This window comes from Chiloscyllium plagiosum, unplaced genomic scaffold (assembly GCF_037043375.1).
Source record: "Chiloscyllium plagiosum isolate Xiang-an unplaced genomic scaffold, Cpla_swu_hap1 HiC_scaffold_44, whole genome shotgun sequence".
Classification (NCBI taxonomy): Eukaryota; Metazoa; Chordata; class Chondrichthyes; order Orectolobiformes; family Hemiscylliidae; genus Chiloscyllium; species Chiloscyllium plagiosum.
The window spans coordinates 20,640,590-20,657,356 of NW_028270182.1; the positions used below are offsets into that span (position 1 = coordinate 20,640,590).

The 16,767-nt window shown below is 52.5% G+C and overlaps 1 protein-coding gene across 2 annotated transcripts in view; it reads right to left on the reverse strand.

The window, feature by feature from the left end:
* Positions 1-13,211, reverse strand: part of rangrf (RAN guanine nucleotide release factor) — a 55,564-nt gene extending 42,353 nt beyond the window's left edge. Inside the window, exons 1-2 of one of the 2 annotated variants that reach the window (XM_087983061.1) lie at positions 13,055-13,211; positions 8,386-8,494 (exon numbers count right to left, since the gene is read on the reverse strand). In XM_087983061.1, the coding sequence (XP_087839187.1) occupies positions 8,386-8,462 (77 nt within the window). In that variant the 5' untranslated portion in view covers positions 8,463-8,494; positions 13,055-13,211. The remainder of the gene's footprint in view (positions 1-8,385; positions 8,495-13,054) is intronic. The other variant, XM_087983062.1, reaches the window with a different exon arrangement.
* Between the last annotated feature and the right edge of the window lie 3,556 nt (positions 13,212-16,767).

The window sequence follows — 16,767 nt, forward strand, 5'->3', positions numbered from 1 at the left end:
AGTTGTGAACACAGTGAGTTGTGAACACGACAGCCAGTTGTGAACACTACAGCGAGTTGTGAACAGAGGGAGTTGTGAACACAGCGAGTTGTGAACACTACAGCGAATTGTGAACACAGCGAGTTGTGAACACAAATTCGAGCTGTGAACACAGCGAGTTGTGAACACTACAGTGAGTTGCGAACACTACAGCGAGTTGTGAACACAGCGAGTTGTGAACACTGTGAGTTGCAAACACTACAGCGAGCTGTGAACACAGCGAGTTGTGAACACAGCGAGTTATGAACACTACAGCGAGCTGTGAACACAGTGAGTTGTGAACACAGCGAGTTGTGAACACATCAGCGAGTTGTGAACACAGCAGCGAGTTGTGAACACAGCGAGTTGTGAACACAGCAGCGAATTGTGAACACAGTGAGTTGTGAACACTACAGCGAATTGTGAACACAGCAGCGAGTTGTGAACACAGCGAGTTTTGAACACAGTGAGTTGTGAACACTACAGCGAGTTGTGAACACAGCGAGTTGTGAACACTACAGCGAGTTGTGAACACAATGAGTTGTGAACACAGCGAGTTGTGAACACAGCGAGTTGTGAACACTACAGCGAATTGTGAACACAGCGAGTTGTGAACACTACAGCGAGTTGTGAACACAGCGAGTTGTGAACACTACAGTGAGTTGTGAACACTACAGCCAGTTGTGAACACAGCGAGTTGTGAACACTGCGAGCTGTGAACACAGCAGCGAGTTGTGAACACAGCGAGTTGTGAACACAGCAGCGAATTGTGAACACAGTAGCGAGTTGTGAACACAGCGAGTTTTGAACACAGTGAGTTGCGAACACAGCGAGTTGCGAACACAGCGAGTTGTGAACACAGCAGCGAGTTGTGAACACAGTAAGTTGTGAACACTACAGCGAATTGTGAACACAGCAGCGAGTTGTGAACACAGTGAGTTGTGAACACTACAGCGAATTGTGAACACAGCAGCGAATTGTGAACACAGTGAGTTGTGAACACTACAGCGAATTGTGAACACAGCAGCGAGTTGTGAACACAGCGAGTTTTGAACACAGTGAGTTGTGAACACTACAGCGAGTTGTGAACACAGCGAGTTGTGAACACAGCGAGTTGTGAACACAGCGAGTTGTGAACACTACAGCGAGTTGTGAACACAGTAGCGAGTTGTGAACACAGTGAGTTGTGAACACAATGAGTTGTGAACACAGCGAGTTGTGAACACAGCGAGTTGTGAACACTACAGCGAGTTGTGAACACAGTAGCGAGTTGTGAACACAGCGAGTTTTGAACACAGTGAGTTGTGAACACAGCGAGTTGCGAACACAGCGAGTTGTGAACACAGCAGCGAGTTGTGAACACAGCGAGTTGTGAACACAGCAGCGAATTGTGAACACAGTGAGTTGTGAACACTACAGCGAATTGTGAACACAGCAGCGAGTTGTGAACACAGCGAGTTGTGAACACAGTGAGTTGTGAACACTACAGCGAGTTGTGAACACAGCGAGTTGTGAACACTACAGCGAGTTGTGAACACAACGAGTTGTGAACACAGCGTGTTGTGAACACAGCGTGTTGTGAACACTACAGCGAATTGTGAACACAGCGAGTTGTGAACACTACAGCGAGTTGTGAACACAGCAGCGAGTTGTGAACACAGCGAGTTGTGAACACAGTGAGTTGTGAACACTACAGCGAGTTGTGAACACAGCGAGTTGTGAACACTACAGCGAGTTGTGAACACAACGAGTTGTGAACACAGCGTGTTGTGAACACAGCGTGTTGTGAACACTACAGCGAATTGTGAACACAGCGAGTTGTGAACACTACAGCGAATTGTGAACACAGCAGCGAGTTGTGAACACTACAGCGAGTTGTGAACACAGCGAGTTGTGAACACAGCGTGTTGTGAACACAGCGTGTTGTGAACACTACAGCGAATTGTGAACACAGCGAGTTGTGAACACTACAGCGAGTTGTGAACACAGCGAGTTGTGAACACTACAGCGAGTTGTGAACAGAGGGAGTTGTGAACACAATGAGTTGTGAACACTACAGCGAATTGTGAACACAGCGAGTTGTGAACACTAATTCGAGCTGTGAACACAGCGAGTTGTGAACACTACAGCGAGTTGTGAACACAGTGAGTTGTGAACACTACAGCGAGTTGTGAACACAGCGTGTTGTGAACACTACAGCGAGTTGTGAACAGAGGGAGTTGTGAACACAATGAGTTGTGAACACAGCGAGTTGTGAACACAGCGTGTTGTGAACACAGCGTGTTGTGAACACTACAGCGAATTGTGAACACAGCGAGTTGTGAACACTACAGCGAGTTGTGAACATAGCGAATTGTGAATACAGCAAGTTGTGAACACTACAGCGAGTTGTGAACACTACAGCGAGTTGTGAACACTACAGCGAATTGTGAACACAGCGAGTTGTGAACAATAATTCGAGGTGTGAACACAGTGAGGTGTGAACACGACAGCAAGTTGTGAACATAGCGAATTGTGAACACAGCGAGTTGTGAACACTACAGCCAGTTGTGAACACAGCGAGTTGTGAACACTACCGCGAGTTGTGAACACAGTGAGTTGTGAACACTACAGCCAGTTGTGAACACTACAGCCAGTTGTGAACACAGCGAGTTGTGAACACTACAGCGAGTTGTGAACACAGTGAGTTCTGAACACTGCGAGCTGTGAACACAGCCAGTTGTGAACACAGTGAGTTGTGAACACAGTGAGTTTTGAACACTACAGCGAGTTGTGAACACAGTGAGTTGTGCACACTGCGAGCTGTGAACACAGCGAGTTGTGAACACAGTGCGTTGTGAACACAGTGCGTTGTGAACACTGCGAGCTGTGAACACAGTGAGTTGTGAACACTACAGCGAATTGTGAACACAGTGAGTTGTGAACACTGCGAGCAGTGAACAGAGCGAGTTGTGAACACAGCGAGTTATGAACACTACAGCGAGTTGTGAACACTGCGAGCTGTGAACACAGTGAGTTGTGAACACTACAGCGAGTTGTGAACACAGCGAGTTGTGAACACAGTGAGTTGTGAACACAGCGAGTTGTGAACACTACAGCGAGTTGTGAACACAGTGAGTTGTGAACACTGAGTCGTGAACACAGCGAATTGTGAACACAGCGAGTTGTGAACACTACAGCGAATTGTGAACACAGCGAGTTGTGAACACTACAGCGAGCTGTGAACATAGCGAGTTGTGAACACTACAGCGCGTTGTGAACACAGTGAGTTGTGAACACAGCGAGTTGTGAACACTACAGCGAATTGTGAACACAGCGAGTTGTGAACAATAATTCGAGCTGTGAACACAGCGAGTTGTGAACACTACAGCGAATTGTGAACACAGCGAGTTGTGAACACTACAGCGAGTTGTGAACAGAGGGAGTTGTGAACACAATGAGTTGTGAACACAGCGAGTTGTGAACACTACAGCGAATTGTGAACACAGCGAGTTGTGAACACTAATTCGAGCTGTGAACACAGTGAGGTGTGAACACTACAGCGAGTTGTGAACATAGCGAATTGTGAACACAGCAAGTTTTGAACACTACAGCAAGTTGTGAACACAGCGAGTTGTGAACACTACCGCGAGTTGTGAACACAGTGAGTTGTGAACACAGCGAGTTCTGAACACAGCGAGTTCTGAACACAGCGAGTTCTGAACACTGCAAGCTGTGAACACAGCGAGTTGTGAACACTACAGCGAGTTGTGAACACAGTGAGTTGTGAACACTGCGGGTTGTGAACACTACAGCGAGTTGTGAACACAGTGAGTTGTGCACACTGCGAGCTGTGAACACAGCGAGTTGTGAACACTACAGCGAGTTGTGAACACAGTGAGTTGTGAACACTGCGAGCTGTGAACACAGCGAGTTGTGAACACTACAGCGAATTGTGAACACTGAGTTGTGAACACAGCAAATTGTGAACACAGCGAATTGTGAACACAGCGAGTTGTGAACACTACAGCGAGTTATGAACACTACAGCGAGCTGTGAACACAGTGAGTTGTGAACACTACAGCGAGTTGTGAACACAGTGAGTTGTGAACACTGTGAGTTGTAAACAAAGCGAGCTGTGAACACAGAGAGTTGTGAACACAGAGTTGTGAACACAGTGAGTTGTGAACACTACAGTGAGTTGTGAACAGTGAGTTGTGAACACTGCGAGCTGTGAACACAGCGAGTTGTGAACACAGTGAGTTGTGAACACTACAGTGAGTTGTGAACACAGTGAGTTGTGAACACTACAGCGAGTTGTGAACACAGTGAGTTGTGTACACTGCAAGCTGTGAACACAGCGAGTTGTGAACACAGCGAGTTGTGAACACCTCAGTGAGTTGTGAATACAGTGAGTTGCGAACACAGTGAGTTGCGAACACTACAGCGAGTTGTGAACACAGCGAGTTGTGAACACTGCGAGCTGTGAACACAGCGAATTGTGAACACAGCGAATTGTGAACACAGTGAGTTGCGAACACTGCGAGCTGTGAACAGAGCGAGTTGTGAACACTACAGCGAGTTATGAACACTACAGCGAGTTGTGAACACAGTGAGTTGTGAACACTGAGTTGTGAACACAGTGAGTTGTGAACACTACAGCGAGTTGTGAACACAGTGAGTTGTGAACACTGCGAGCTGTGAACACTACAGTGAGTTGTGAACACTACAGCGAGTTGTGAACACAGTGAGTTGTGAACACAGCGAGCTGTGAACACAGCGAGTTGTGAACACAGCGAGTTGTGAACACTACAGCGAGTTGTGAACACAGTGAGTTGTGAACACAGTGAGTTGTGAACACTGTGAGTTGTGAACACTGAGTCGTGAACACAGCGAATTGTGAACACAGCGAAATGTGAACACAGCGAGTTGTGAACACTACAGCGAATTGTGAACACAGCGAGTTGTGAACACTACAGCGAGCTGTGAACATAGCGAATTGTGAATACAGCGAGTTGTGAACACTACAGCGAGTTGTGAACACAGCAAGTTGTGATCACTACAGCGAGTTGTGAACACTACAGCGAATTGTGAACACAGCGAGTTGTGAACAATAATTCGAGCTGTGAACACAGCGAGTTGTGAACACTACAGCGAATTGTGAACACAGCGAGTTGTGAACACTACAGCGAGTTGTGAACACAATGAGTTGTGAACACAGCGAGTTGTGAACACTACAGCGAATTGTGAACACAGCGAATTGTGAACACAGCGAGTTGTGAACACTAATTCGAGCTGTGAACACAGTGAGGTGTGAACACTACAGCGAGTTGTGAACATAGCGAATTGTGAACACAGCGAGTTGTGAACACAGCGAGTTGTGAACACAGCGAGTTGTGAACACTACAGCAAGTTGTGAACACAGCGAGTTGTGAACACTACCGCGAGTTGTGAACACAGTGAGTTGTGAACACAGCGAGTTGTGAACACTACAGCGAGTTGTGAACACAGCGAGTTGTGAACACAGCGAGTTGTGAACACTACAGCGAGTTGTGAACACAGTGGGTTTTGAACACTGCGAGCTTTGAACACAGCGAGTTGTGAACACAGCGAGTTGTGAACACAGTGAGTTGTGAACACAGTGAGTTGTGAACACTGCGGGTTGTGAACACTACAGCGAGTTGTGAACACAGTGAGTTGTGAACACTGCGAGCTGTGAACACAGCGAGTTGTGAACACTACAGCGAATTGTGAACACAGTGAGTTGTGAACACTGCGAGCTGTGAACAGAGCGAGTTGTGAACACAGCGAGTTATGAACACTACAGCGAGTTGTGAACACTACAGCGAGTTGTGAACACTGCGGGTTGTGAACACTACAGCGAGTTGTGAACACAGTGAGTTGTGAACACTGCGAGCTGTGAACACAGCGAGTTGTGAACACTACAGCGAATTGTGAACACAGTGAGTTGTGAACACTGCGAGCTGTGAACACAGCGAGTTGTGAACACAGCGAGTTATGAACACTACAGCGAGTTGTGAACACAGTTAGTTGTGAACACTGAGTTGTGAACACAGCGAATTGTGAACACAGCGAGTTGTGAACACTACAGTGAGTTGTGAACAGTGAGTTGTGAACACTGCGAGCTGTGAACACTGCGAGCTGTGAACACAGCGAGTTGTGAACACAGCGAGTTGTGAACACAGTGAGTTGTGAACACTACAGCGAGTTGTGAACACAGTGAGTTGTGAACACAGTGAGTTGTGAACACTACAGCGAGTTGTGAACACAGTGAGTTGTGAACACAGTGAGTTGTGAACACAGAGAGTTGTGAACACAGTGAGTTGTGAACACTACAGTGAGTTATGAACAGTGAGTTGTGAACACTGCGAGCTGTGAACACAGCGAGTTGTGAACACAGTGAGTTGTGAACACTACGGTGAGTTGTGAACACAGTGAGTTGTGAACACTACAGCGAGTTGTGAACACAGTGAGTTGTGAACACTGAGTCGTAAACACAGCGAATTGTGAACACAGCGAGTTGTGAATACAGCGAGTTGTGAACACTACAGCGAGTTGTGAACACAGTGAGTTGTGAACACTACAGCGAGCTGTGAACACAGTGAGTTGTGAACACTACAGCGAGTTGTGAACACAGTGAGTTGTGAACACTGCAAGCTGTGAACACAGCGAGTTGTGAACACAGCGAGTTGTGAACACCTCAGTGAGTTGTGAACACAGTGAGTTGCGAACACTACAGCGAGTTGTGAACACAGCGAGTTGTGAACACAGCGAGTTGTGAACATTGCGAGCTGTGAACACAGCGAATTGTGAACACAGTGAGTTGCGAACACTACAGCGAGCTGTGAACACAGCGAGTTATGAACACTACAGCGAGCTGTGAACACAACGAGTTGTGAACACAGCGAGTTGTGAACACTACAGCGAGTTGTGAACACAGTGAGTTGTGAACACAGTGAGTTGTGAACACAGCGAGTTGTGAACACAGCAGCGAGTTGTGAACACAGCAGCGAACTGTGAACACAGTGAGTTGTGAACACTACAGCGAGTTGTGCACACAGCGAGTTGTGAACACTACAGCGAGTTGTGAACAGAGGGAGTTGTGAACACAATGAGTTGTGAACACAGCGAGTTGTGAACACAGCGAGTTGTGAACACAGCGAGTTGTGAACACTGCAGTGAGTTGTGAACACAGCCCAGTCCATCTGGCAAACCAGGCTTCCACTTCATCCCTACTTCCCTCTGCCTTGGGAAAGCAACCGACATAATCAAAGACTCTTCCCACTCCAATTATACTTTCTTCCACCCTCTTCTGTTGGGGAGAAGATATCAAAGTTTGTATCAAAGAGAGGGAAACCTGGTCTTGGCTGCACAGGACTTTTAACTGCTCTCTGGCCAACGAGGGATAGGCAGCAAATATGAAAAAAGTCTTGCTGTCTGACCGCAGTGGACAGCGAAGAGGGTTACCTCAGATTACAACAGGATCTTGATCAGATGGGCCAATGGGCTGAGAAGTGGCTGATGGTTTAATTTGGATAGGTGCGAGGTGCTGCATTTTGGGAAAGCAAATCTTAGCAGGACTTATACACTTAATGGTAAGGTCCTAGGGAGTGTTGCTGAACAAAGAGACCTTGGAGTGCAGGTTCATAGCTCCTTGAAAGTGGAGTCGCAGGTAGATAGGATAGTGAAGAAGGCGTTTGGTATGCTTTCCTTTATTGGTCAGGGTATTGAGTACAGGAGTTGGGAGGTCATGTTGTGGCTGTATAGGACATTGGTTAGGCCACTGTTGGAATATTGCGTGCAATTCTGGTTTCCTTCCTATCGGAAAGATGTTGTGAAACTTGAAAGGGTTCGGAAAAGATTTACAAGGATGTTGCCAGGGTTGGAGGATCTGAGCTACAGGGAGAAGCTGAACAGGCCGGGGCTGTTTTCCCTGGAGCGTCGAAGGCTGAGGGGTGATCTTATAGAGGTTTACAAAATTGAGGGGCATGGATAGGATAAATAGACAAAGTCTTTTCTCTGGGGTCGGGGAGTCCAGAACTAGAGGGCATAGGTTTAGGGTGAGAAGGGAAAGATATAAAAGAGACCTAAGGGGCAACTTTTTCACTCAGAGGGTGGTATGTGTATGGAATGAGCTGCCAGAGGAAGTGGTGGAGGCTGGTACAATTGCAACATTTAAGAGGCATCTGGATGGGTATATGAATAGGAAGGGTTTGGAGGGATATGGGCCGGGTGCTGGCAGGTGGGACTAGATTGGGTTGGGATATCTGGTCAGCATGGACGGGTTGAACCGAAGGGTCTGTTTCCGTGCTGTACATCTCTCTGACTCTGTGACGCTAACCGACAGGGAACAAACTCCTTGCTTACCTGACATCGACCGAGTGAGGGGGGATAATTGCTGCGAAGGAGCCTCCAAACAGTGGATGAGGCGCGTTACTGTTCATCGCCACGTCAACTGGTTCCACACAATGTATCACTGAAGAGAGATAGGGACAGCACGGGGTTAGATACAGAGTAAAGCTCCCTCTACACTGTCCCCATCAAATACTCACAGGACAGGGACAGCACGGGGTTAGATACAGAGTAAAGCTCCCTCTACACTGTCCCCACCAAACACTCCCAGGACAGGGACAGCACGGGGTTAGATACAGAGTAAAGCTCCCTCTACACTGTCCGCATCAAACACTCCCAGGACAGGGACAGCACGGGGTTAGATACAGAATAAAGCTCCCTCTACACTGTCCGCATCAAACACTCCCAGGACAGGGATAGCACGGGGTTAGATACAGAATAAAGCTCCCTCTACACTGTCCCCATCAAACACTCCCAGGACAGGGATAGCACGGGGTTAGATACAGAATAAAGCTCCCTCTCAAATGAAAGTAAATGGAAAATAAAGTCCCCGTGACACTTTGATCATCCACTGCTCAGTCGAGTTACAGTACAGGTTAAATAAGTTAAATCCTCTTTAAACTATAATTTCCCTATACAACTGGCCTGGGACAGACACAGCACATGGTTCAATATAAAGCTGCCTCTACTCTTAACCAAAAATAAAGCTCTCTGCACTATCCCCATCAAATACTCCCAGGACAGGGACAGTTATATACAGAATAAAGCTTCCTCCACTCTATTAATCTGCAAGTAAAGCCTTCTCTACACATTTAAACTGATGGTAACTTTTCTCTCCCTCAGACACTCCCCAGATAGGCACAATCAGGGGTTCCATACCAAGAAAAAATACCTCTACATTTTAAAATTAAAATTAAAGCTGCCTAGACATTGTCCCTGTGAATCGACATTTCGGGCATGAGCCCTTCTTCCTGAAGAAAGGCTTATTCCCGAAACGTCGATTCTCCTGTTCCTTGGATGCTGCCTGACCTGCTGCGCTTTTCCAGCAACACATTTTCAGTTCTGATCCCCAGCATCTGCAGCCCTCACTTTCTCCTGGACATTGTCCCTGTCAAACACCCCCAGGACATGGACAGCATTGGGTCAGATACAGAATAAAACTCCCTCAACTCTTCTGAACTGAAAGATAAAGCTGCCTCTACTCATTTAATCAAAGGCCACGTTCCCTTGACACTGCCCCCTTGGTATTTGCACGGACATGGACAGTATTAGGTCAGATAGAGGAAAGCTCCCTCTCGTTATTAACGTTCACATAAGTTTCCCTTGACATTGATTATCACTGGAATACGGTGGGTTCCCACGTTATGACTGGCACTGAGAGTTGAGGTTGGGACACAGACATGAATTGCACGGGAGCACTCGGTGCAACAGACATTGAGTCTCAGCAACTGAGACTCTCATTGGGATAAATATCTACCAGAGACGGTACAGTGTTGGGGAGAGGCCCACTGGCAGTGACTCTCACTTGGGAGGAGGCACGGGAGTGGTTGGGCAGCACAGGCAGTGAGTGCTCCAGGGGACGGGGGCTCGACCAGCAATTAGTGCTCCAAGACTCGGGCCCCTGGGGCCGCAGGAGGTGGGCATTCTGTTGGTAGAGGGCACACCAGGGGGCGGGGTCTCCACCGACAGGGGGCACACCAGGGGGCGGGGTCTCCACCGACAGGGGGCGCTCCAGGGGGCGGGGTCTCCACCGACAGGGGGCACTCCAGGGGGCGGGGTCTCCACCGACAGGGGGCACTCCAGGGGGCGGGGTCTCCACCGACAGGGGGCGGGGTCTCCACCGACAGGGGGCACTCCAGGGGGCGGGGTCTCCACCGACAGGGGGCGGGGTCTCCACCGACAGGGGGCACTCCAGGGGGCGGGGTCTCCACCGACAGGGGGCGCTCCAGGGGGCGGGGTCTCCACCGACAGGGGGCGCTCCAGGGGGCGGGGTCTCCACCGACAGGGGGCGCTCCAGGGGGCGGGGTCTCCGGAGACAGGGGGCGGGGTCTCCACCGACAGGGGGCACTCCAGGGGGCGGGGTCTCCACCGACAGGGGGCGCTCCAGGGGGCGGGGTCTCCACCGACAGGGGGCGCTCCAGGGGGCGGGGTCTCCACCGACAGGGGGCGCTCCAGGGGGCGGGGTCTCCACCGACAGGGGGCACTCCAGGGGGCGGGGTCTCCACCGACAGGGGGCACTCCAGGGGGCGGGGTCTCCACCGACAGGGGGCGGGGTCTCCACCGACAGGGGGCACTCCAGGGGGCGGGGTCTCCACCGACAGGGGGCGGGGTCTCCACCGACAGGGGGCACTCCAGGGGGCGGGGTCTCCACCGACAGGGGGCGCTCCAGGGGGCGGGGTCTCCACCGACAGGGGGCGCTCCAGGGGGCGGGGTCTCCACCGACAGGGGGCGCTCCAGGGGGCGGGGTCTCCGGAGACAGGGGGCGGGGTCTCCACCGACAGGGGGCACTCCAGGGGGCGGGGTCTCCACCGACAGGGGGCGCTCCAGGGGGCGGGGTCTCCACCGACAGGGGGCGCTCCAGGGGGCGGGGTCTCCACCGACAGGGGGCACTCCAGGGGGCGGGGTCTCCACCGACAGGGGGCACTCCAGGGGGCGGGGTCTCCACCGACAGGGGGCGCTCCAGGGGGCGGGGTCTCCACCGACAGGGGGCACTCCAGGGGGCGGGGTCTCCACCGACAGGGGGCACTCCAGGGGGCGGGGTCTCCACCGACAGGGGGCACTCCAGGGGGCGGGGTCTCCACCGACAGGGGGCACTCCAGGGGGCGGGGTCTCCACCGACAGGGGGCGGGGTCTCCACCGACAGGGGGCACTCCAGGGGGCGGGGTCTCCACCGACAGGGGGCGCTCCAGGGGGCGGGGTCTCCACCGACAGGGGGCACTCCAGGGGGCGGGGTCTCCACCGACAGGGGGCGGGGTCTCCACCGACAGGGGGCGCTCCAGGGGGCGGGGTCTCCACCGACAGGGGGCACTCCAGGGGGCGGGGTCTCCGGAGACAGGGGGCGCTCCAGGGGGCGGGGTCTCCACCGACAGGGGGCACTCCAGGGGGCGGGGTCTCCACCGACAGGGGGCGCTCCAGGGGGCGGGGTCTCCACCGACAGGGGGCACTCCAGGGGGCGGGGTCTCCACCGACAGGGGGCGCTCCAGGGGGCGGGGTCTCCACCGACAGGGGGCACTCCAGGGGGCGGGGTCTCCACCGACAGGGGGCGCTCCAGGGGGCGGGGTCTCCACCGACAGGGGGCGCACCAGGGGGCGGGGTCTCCACCGACAGGGGGCGCTCCAGGGGGCGGGGTCTCCACCGACAGGGGGCACTCCAGGGGGCGGGGTCTCCACCGACAGGGGGCGCTCCAGGGGGCGGGGTCTCCACCGACAGGGGGCACTCCAGGGGGCGGGGTCTCCACCGACAGGGGGCGCTCCAGGGGGCGGGGTCTCCGGAGACAGGGGGCGCTCCAGGGGGCGGGGTCTCCACCGACAGGGGGCGCTCCAGGGGGCGCTCCAGGGGGCGGGGTCTCCACCGACAGGGGGCACTCCAGGGGGCGGGGTCTCCGGAGGCAGGGGGCGGGGTCTCCACCGACAGGGGGCGGGGTCTCCACCGACAGGGGGCGCTCCAGGGGGCGGGGTCTCCACCGACAGGGGGCGCTCCAGGGGGCGGGGTCTCCACCGACAGGGGGCACTCCAGGGGGCGGGGTCTCCACCGACAGGGGGCGCTCCAGGGGGCGGGGTCTCCACCGACAGGGGGCGCTCCAGGGGGCGGGGTCTCCACCGACAGGGGGCACTCCAGGGGGCGGGGTCTCCACCGACAGGGGGCGCTCCAGGGGGCGGGGTCTCCACCGACAGGGGGCGCTCCAGGGGGCGCTCCAGGGGGCGGGGTCTCCACCGACAGGGGGCACTCCAGGGGGCGGGGTCTCCGGAGGCAGGGGGCGGGGTCTCCACCGACAGGGGGCGGGGTCTCCACCGACAGGGAGCGCTCCAGGGGGCGGGGTCTACACCGACAGGGGGCGGGGTCTCCGGAGGCAGGGGGCGGGGTCTCCACCGACAGGGGGCGGGGTCTCCACCGACAGGGGGCGCTCCAGGGGGCATGAACCCTACCAGCAGGGGGCGCTCCAGGGGGCGGGGTCTCCACCGACAGGGGGCACTCCGGGGGACATGAACCCTACCAGCAGGGGGCACTCCAGGGGGCGGGGTCACTGTCAGCAGGGGCGGGGGTCTCCGGAGACAGGGGGCGGGGTCTCCGGAGACAGGGGCGGGGTCTCGGAGACAGGGGGCGGGGTCTCGGGAGACAGGGGCGGGGTCTCGGGAGACAGGGGCGGGGTCTCCGGAGACAGGGGCGGGGTCTCCGGAGACAGGGGGCGGGGTCTCGGAGACAGGGGGCGGGGTCTCCGGAGACAGGGGGCGGGGTCTCCGGAGACAGGGGGCGGGGTCTCCGGAGACAGGGGGCGGGGTCTCCCCTCCTCCATTGGAAATGCTGGAGAGTAACCACGTGCCCCAAACGCGGGCCATCCTGAGGCCGGTGTTAACCCGGATGTGAGCTATTGGATCTTCGCGCCAGTGCGGAGCCGCCTCAGACAGCACCGGGCCCGGGCCGTGTCACCGCTCCATCCGCCCGTCCGCAGCCTTCTCTCCCTCACCGTTCCCGTCCCTGCTCCCTCTCCCACAGGAACCAGGCCGGAAATGACCGAGTCCGAGCGGAATCACCCGAGAGTGGGCCGGAAATGACGAAGGGCGAGCCGGAACACCCGAGAGTATGCCGGAAATGACGAAGGGCGAGCGGACCGGAAACAGCGGAAGCGGCTCCGGGTGACTGCAGGTAATGGCGGACCGCAGCAATAACAGTGTAACCCGGGAGAGGTTACCCCGCCTCAGGCACTCACCAGGAACTCACACTGACACAGACAGAGCCCTGGCCCCTGACCGTGACCCTGGGCCCGGCCCCTGACCGTGACCCTGGGCCCTGACCGTGACCCTGGGCCCTGACCCTTGACCCTGACACTGTGCACTGGGGCTGTCAGTAATAACACTCACACATTGTTACCTCTATCAGTGAAATCTTGAGCAACAATACTGGCGCCATGATCACTCACACTGACACAGCACAGTACAGGCCCTTATAGAACATTACAGCTCAGTACAGCCCCTTATTGAACATTACAGCTCAGTACAGCCCCTTATAGAACATTACAGCTCAGTACAGGCCCTTATTGAACATTACAGCTCAGTACAGGCCCTTATAGAACATTACAGCTCAGTACAGCCCCTTATTGAACATTACAGCACAGTACAGCCCCTTATTGAACATTACAGCTCAGTACAGGCCCTTATTGAACATTACAGCTCAGTACAGGCCCTTATTGAACATTACAGCTCAGTACAGCCCCTTATAGAACATTACAGCTCAGTACAGGCCCTTATAGAACATTACAGCTCAGTACAGGCCCTTATTGAACATTACGGCTCAGTACAGACCCTTATTGAACATTACAGCTCAGTACAGGCCCTTATTGAACATTACAGCACAGTACAGGCCCTTATTGAACATTACGGCTCAGTACAGACCCTTATTGAACATTACGGCTCAGTACAGACCCTTATTGAACATTACAGCACAGTACAGGCCCTTATTGAACATTACAGCTCAGTACAGGCCCTTATTGAACATTACAGCACAGTACAGGCCCTTATTGAACATTACAGCACAGTACAGGCCCTTATTGAACATTACGGCTCAGTACAGACCCTTATTGAACATTACGGCTCAGTACAGACCCTTATTGAACATTACAGCACAGTACAGGCCCTTATAGAACATTACAGCACAGTACAGGCCCTTATAGAACATTACAGCTCAGTACAGGCCCTTATAGAACATTACAGCTCAGTACAGGCCCTTATAGAACATTACAGCTCAGTACAGCCCCTTATAGAACATTACAGCTCAGTACAGGCCCTTATTGAACATTACAGCTCAGTACAGGCCCTTATTGAACATTACAGCACAGTACAGCCCCTTATAGAACATTACAGCTCAGTACAGCCCCTTATTGAACATTACAGCTCAGTACAGGCCCTTATTGAGCATTACAGCTCAGTACAGGCCCTTATTGAACATTACAGCTCAGTACAGGCCCTTATAGAACATTACGGCTCAGTACAGCCCCTTATTGAACATTACGGCACAGTACAGGCCCTTATTGAACATTACGGCACAGTACAGGCCCTTATTGAACATTACGGCTCAGTACAGGCCCTTATTGAACATTACGGCTCAGTACAGGCCCTTATTGAACATTACGGCTCAGTACAGCCCCTTATTGAACATTACGGCTCAGTACACCCCTTATTGAACATTACAGCTCAGTACACCCCTTATTGAACATTACAGCTCAGTACACCCCTTATTGAACATTACAGCTCAGTACACCCCTTATAGAACATTACAGCTCAGTACAGCCCCTTATAGAACAATCCAGCACAGTACACCCCTTATTGAACATTACAGCTCAGTACAGGCCCTTATAGAACATTACAGCTCAGTACAGCCCCTTATAGAACAATCCAGCACAGTACACCCCTTATTGAACATTACAGCTCAGTACAGGCCCTTATTGAACATTTCAGCTCAGTACAGCCCCTTATAGAACATTACAGCTCAGTACACCCCTTATTGAACATTACAGCTCAGTACAGGCCCTTATTGAACACTATGGCACAGTACAGGCCCTTATTGAACATTACGGCTCAGTACAGGCCCTTATAGAACATTACAGCTCAGTACAGCCCCTTATTGAACACTACGGCACAGTACAGGCCCTTATTGAACATTACGGCTCAGTACAGGCCCTTATAGAACATTACGGCTCAGTACAGCCCCTTATTGAACATTACGGCTCAGTACAGCCCCTCATTGAACATTACAGCTCAGTACAGGCCCTTATAGAACATTACAATTCAGTACAGGCCCTTATTGAACATTACAGCTCAGTACAGGCCCTTATAGAACATTACAGCACAGTACAGCCCCTTATAGAACATTACAGCTCAGTACAGGCCCTTATAGAACATTACAGCTCAGTACAGCCCCTTATTGAACATTACAGCTCAGTACAGGCCCTTATAGAACATTACAGCGCAGTACAGGCCCTTATAGAACATTACAGCTCAGTACAGCCCCTTATTGAACATTACAGCTCAGTACAGGCCCTTATAGAACATTACAGCTCAGTACAGCCCCTTATTGAACATTACGGCTCAGTACAGCCCCTCATTGAACATTACAGCTCAGTACAGGCCCTTATAGAACATTACAATTCAGTACAGGCCCTTATTGAACATTACAGCTCAGTACAGGCCCTTATAGAACATTACAGCACAGTACAGCCCCTTATAGAACATTACAGCTCAGTACAGGCCCTTATAGAACATTACAGCTCAGTACAGCCCCTTATTGAACATTACAGCTCAGTACAGGCCCTTATAGAACATTACAGCGCAGTACAGGCCCTTATTGAACATTACAGCTCAGTACAGGCCCTTATAGAACATTACAGCTCAGTACAGCCCCTTATTGAACATTACAGCTCAGTACAGGCCCTTATTGAACATTACAGCTCAGTACAGGCCCTTATTGAACATTACAGCTCAGTACAGGCCCTTATAGAACATTACGGCTCAGTACAGCCCCTTATTGAACATTACGGCACAGTACAGGCCCTAATTGAACATTACAGCTCAGTACAGCCCCTTATTGAACATTACAGCTCAGTACAGGCCCTTATTGAACATTACGGCTCAGTACAGCCCCTTATTGAACATTACGGCTCAGTACAGGCCCTTATTGAACATTACGGCTCAGTACAGCCCCTTATTGAACATTACGGCACAGTACAGGCCCTTATTGAACATTACAGCTCAGTACAGGCCCTTATTGAACATTACAGCTCAGTACAACCCCTTATTGAACTTTACAGCTCAGTACAGGCCCTTATTGAACATTACGGCTCAGTACAGCCCCTTATTGAACATTACGGCACAGTACAGGCCCTTATTGAACATTACAGCTCAGTACAGGCCCTTATTGAACATTACGGCTCAGTACAGCCCCTTATTGAACATTACGGCTCAGTACAGGCCCTTATTGAACATTACGGCTCAGTACAGCCCCTTATTGAACATTACGGCACAGTACAGGCCCTTATTGAACATTACAGCTCAGTACAGGCCCTTATTGAACATTACAGCTCAGTACAACCCCTTATTGAACTTTACAGCTCAGTACAGGCCCTTATTGAACATTACGGCTCAGTACAGCCCCTTATTGAACATTACGGCACAGTACAGGCCCTTA